Source organism: Glycine soja, chromosome 5, assembly GCF_004193775.1.
Source record: "Glycine soja cultivar W05 chromosome 5, ASM419377v2, whole genome shotgun sequence".
Classification (NCBI taxonomy): Eukaryota; Viridiplantae; Streptophyta; class Magnoliopsida; order Fabales; family Fabaceae; genus Glycine; species Glycine soja.
The window spans coordinates 40,649,284-40,653,975 of record NC_041006.1 but is presented as its reverse complement, the minus strand read 5'-3'; the positions used below and the strand labels follow the sequence as shown (position 1 = coordinate 40,653,975).

Sequence of the window (4,692 nt, the reverse complement as noted above, 5' to 3'; positions counted from 1 at the left end):
TTCACAGAGTAACCAAGTCTAAGCTAGTGTATTGGCATTTACCAAATTATATGCACTTTGAAAATGATATAATTCCTTTTGGTGTCTCTACTAAAAACAAATCTTAATGTTCTCCAAAGTAGAATCCCACCCAGTTAGTTCTCGTTTTACCATTGTAATGAGCTTCCAATTTATGTTTATCACATTGCACAAGCTTTTCTTTTCTAAAGACAACACAAACAATTCAAAAGCCACAATCAAACCCTTCGACAAATCCACTGCCTTGAAATGTCAACAAATGTAAGTTTTCCAAACAGATGTTTGATTTACATAAGGGAAACCCTCCACGTTGAAAGCAACTTCCTCACGAAGACTCATATTTCATCTTCTTCAAAGGGGTCTCGTTCAGGGTAGTCACCGACCTGAAGGGAAATTGTACAGATAACTTGAGATTTTATTTTTGCTCAAATCTAAATGACAAACAGAAGACTACCAAAATTTTAAACCAGCAGAAAACTTGAGTTCATTCAAGCATTAAACCTATACCCAGATGTAACAGAATCCAATTCAATAGGTGAGAAACTTCAATTTTCCAAAAGCTTAATTTCTCAAAAGATGTATCCAAGTAACCAATGTTTCGAAAACCAGTTGAGTTACAGTAACTTGTTAGATTGAAAAAAATAAAGGATGAGGACAAAGAGTAACTCTTTTGGAATAACTTGATCCTTCCTATTTTTACACACACACATGCAGACATATATTTCTCTCTGTGCGAGTTTCCTTTAATGGAGAAAGAAAATAGGAGCTATGATGCATATCAAGAAAAAGGGGAAAAAAAAATCACAACTGGAGGTAAAACACATTGACAACCAACAAAATCAGCCAATTGGTAGTAAAAAAATCAAAACACATTTTATAAGGAGAGAATGAGAGATCAGAGAAACTAAGCACTGCACTTGTTTTAAGGAGGATTCCATATTCTCTCTCATCTTTTTGTAGTTTTGTGCTTTTTGTTAATCAATTTTCTTTTATCAGACAAAGGAAGCACCAAGAACAATAGAAAATATCCCAATGTTTAAAGGATTACTAGAATGTGGTTCTAAACAAACCTTCACTTTCTCTGGTCTAACCATTCCACCATGAGATGGAGGGCATTCGAAGTAGCGTACTCCTTTGACCCTGTGACATATCCAAGGGAAATTCTAAAAGAAGTGTGGGCATAATCTGAAGTTTCTAAACACAAAAGCACATTATAACCAAGGGAAATTAAGATGATAGGTTAGTCAGGAGTTAAGTATATTGATTTGCATATCATAAATAGATATGGAAATTTTACTTACATGCCATCATGTTTGCCCAAGGGTTCGTCATATTGGACACCAACCCAGAAACCAGGACCCAGTGATTCTGCCCGGCCAACAAATTTTACAACACCCCTTTTTGCCCCAGGTTCAACCTCACATCTGGATCCTACCTTAATATTTTTGGGAATTGGAGACAATAAAATAACAAGATAACAATTCAAAAAGATTTAATGCATAAAAATACAAGTATGATAGACAATAATGTGAACAAGAAAATATATATCACCTTCTTAACAATACAAAAATTGCAAAGGTGTATGAATCAAAATTAAGAAATTCAAAGAAAAACACCGTGAAGTATCCAATAAATAAATACCATCCAAAATTCATCCAAATATTTAAGTAACTGAGGCTATAGCCTACCACTAGCAGGATTAGTACTCATTAATTATAGACTAGCAATTGATACAATACAAATTGTAACTCATTACAAAACATTATATCCAACTTACTGTTAAAAGCATTTCAATTCATATTCTATTTGGCTGTATGTGCCTTCTTTAGTTTGTTGGTTAGCACATCTATTTTAACATGGTCATGTGGTTCCTCCTCTAAACCTTTCTTTTTTCTTTCTAGTCCTTCAACCCCACCCCTTTTCCTCCTTAGTCTAAAACCAGTTTCAGTTGAGCACCAAACTAACCAAAGTTTCCAGTTCTTTTTCTTCCACTCTTCAAGGGAAAAAGGAGAAAAATAAAAAACCCAATATGGACAAGAAATTCGGCAGCAATGGAGCTTTCTATGCAGTATAAAAATCTTTAAAGATATTCTATCAAACCTGCTCTTTTGTTTTACTAAATCATAATTTTTCAATGGCAATGCCTTAATAAGCATCTGTTCCTTTTATGTGCAACAAAAGAGTATGAATACACAAAACCCTCTAGTGACTTAAAACTCAACAACTCAACTCTAAATTTATCAAATTGTAAAATTAATACTACCACCCAAAGCATGTGCACAAAACCCTTAAACCTTGTAGGGAATCAAAATGCACAGTTTGTTAAGTTGAAGGAGTTGAGTTTCTGAACCAGGGAGTCTTCTAAAATTGACTTGTAATTGAAAAGGTTTCTTCCATTTTAGTCTAACTTATATGACAGTTAGGAGGAAGTTGTTATTTCCTATATGCAGACAGATATGGCAGTTTTCTGCACTTGTCTTGTTCTTGTTATTTACAGAAAATGTTATTTGCAGGAACCTGCTTCCAGTAAAAGTAAGCCTGCAACCATTGTGATAGGGTTCCAATTCTAAAACAGGCGTACACTAGGAAACATAGGCTTGACATAGGTGGATAGTACCCCAGCTAACTGAATTGTGGTGTAGTGCATACTTGGCACAATTGTCAATATTCATACAGGAGGAAGAAACAAGGAGGGAAAATCAGTAAGAATTGGACAGGTTCGGGGGAGAGTGCAGGGCCACCCAAATACCCTGAGTTTCTAATTATCACCACTCCCCATTCTTCATAGTTAAGTTGAATTTTGACACAAGGTATACTAGGCTTGAGAAGTAAGGGTTTCTGCTTCATGACCAAGAAGAGGCTCTTGCATGATTAGATAAGGTCATTGTTGAATTAGAACCTTCCCTGATAGCTTAAGCTTTGATGATAATTGGTCATTGACAATGTAAGTATTAGATGTTAGATAGATTTATCTTATTACGTTAGGAGTTTTATTATGTTTGGTAGTTTTATAGGGCTAGGTGATAGTCCTTAGCTCTAATGCAGGAATAAGGAAAAAAATTTGGATAAAATTGGTCTTCTTCATTTCATTTCAGAGTCGATATTTATAGAGATTACAAGCATAGAAAAGCTATCCTTGGCCACCTGGGAATGCACTAACTACAAATAACAGAATTTGTGAATTTGTTGTAACAGAATTGTTAACGAGATTAAGGAAATATTTTGGATCCTAGTCCTTTTCTTGATCTGTCCCTTATGCGTAATCGCAGAGGTATGTTGGCCTCCTGGTGGTCCTTCTTGGTCTGTTAGCAGCCATGGCACTATTGCTATCACTAGGCTTGTACTAGTTTTACTACATCAGCACATGACTTTATTATTATTACAAATGAGAAGGAGAATATTAGATTAGTATATTGCGCATATTTTTAATTACACCTCAACTTGTTTACCCTGTCTCTATTCAATTTGCCTCCTTTTCCAACTAGACCTTATAATTTCAACAACTACTTTGGAAAAAGAAAACAATATATAACAATCTTAACCATTTGCATAAAGAGAACAAAGAAACATAGGCATCATGACAGACAAACCTTGATATCAGCAGAGAGATCTCCCATACAGTCATCTGGTATCTGTGCAATGAATTTCCAATCAATTACCCAGAAGTCAGCACATGGGCCCATCTCAATTATCACATGCAATCAGAGAACAACACTAAAACAGCAGGCTAAGCAGGATGGATAAATCAAATGCTTACCTTTGCCTCCGCAGTTACAGTATTCTGGGATGTAAATTTCTCCTTATATTTTCTGAAAGTGTCTGCCACAGCATAGTAAAAAACATACATAGTAAGCTACAAGACCCATTAGTCCTTAACTAGGAACATAAAATATTTGATATTTTCTCAATAAAACATGCAGGATCAAAAAGTAAGTTTCATTGATAAGCTGTAAGTGGGAATTTCAACAACACATAACATAAATCTTGAATTTGATTGAAATGGGATTGACGTGATAAGAGGAATTTGAAATGCATGCGAAGAAGAAAACATGCCTGGTCGCTTATTATAGGCTTCTTCAGAAATAGTGTATTTTTCGACCAGCGAAGTATCTTCGAGCCAACCACCAGATGTGACGGAAGATGGATCCAGATCCACAACATGCAAACGAAACCCATCAAGAGGGGAATAGAAGGCAAGGGGTTTGGAATGATCAGAGAGATCGGCAATTTTGTTGCGAGCGTCGTCGTAGAGTTGGAGGTGCATTGAGTTGACAGAGGTGCCGCATTTTTTCCAGAGCTTGTCTTTGACGGCTTCGACGGTGAGGTGAAGCGAGAAGCGGATGTCGGAGGCGAAGGTTTTGAGATTGGAATGAGTCACGCGCAGCACAACTGACTCGTCCCCTTCCACTTGTTGGATGCTCGAAGCCATCCCCAATCAAAATCCCTAGGGAATGTCCACAGCCGCCACTTCACTGCACCTTTTTTTGTCTTAGACTTACAATATCAACTAGTTCCATTAAACTTAACTAATTATATTCTCTCAATACCTATTTTACTATTAATAAAACTTCAATAAAAAAATCTTCTTATTTTAAAAATAAACTCTTTTACATTTTACATAATTAAACATTTGTCGGAGGTGGGAAAATTAAAAATCAATGTTGATGCGTACAC

At 35.8% G+C, this 4,692-nt stretch overlaps 1 protein-coding gene across 1 annotated transcript; it reads right to left on the bottom strand.

The window, feature by feature from the left end:
• Window positions 1-4,692, bottom strand: LOC114413341 (tubulin-folding cofactor B). The gene is made up of 6 exons (XM_028377680.1): window positions 4,072-4,692; window positions 3,776-3,837; window positions 3,609-3,650; window positions 1,320-1,453; window positions 1,089-1,158; window positions 1-401 (listed from the first exon to the last, which is right to left on the bottom strand). Exons 1-6 carry the CDS (start codon window positions 4,445-4,447, stop codon window positions 354-356), a joined length of 732 nt encoding a protein of 243 aa, XP_028233481.1. The 5' UTR covers window positions 4,448-4,692; the 3' UTR covers window positions 1-353.

Bases quoted from the DNA above. Each gene is read 5' to 3' on its own strand.
- LOC114413341 (XM_028377680.1), bottom strand. From the start codon at position 4,447: ATGGCTTCGAGCATCCAACAAGTGGAAGGGGACGAGTCAGTTGTGCTG. The intron at 3,838-4,071 runs GCATGTTTTCTT...ATGCTGTGGCAG, and splicing joins AGCCTATAATAAGCGACCAG to ACACTTTCAGAAAATATAAG. The intron at 3,651-3,775 runs GTAAGCATTTGA...TTCATTGCACAG, and splicing joins CTGTAACTGCGGAGGCAAAG to ATACCAGATGACTGTATGGG.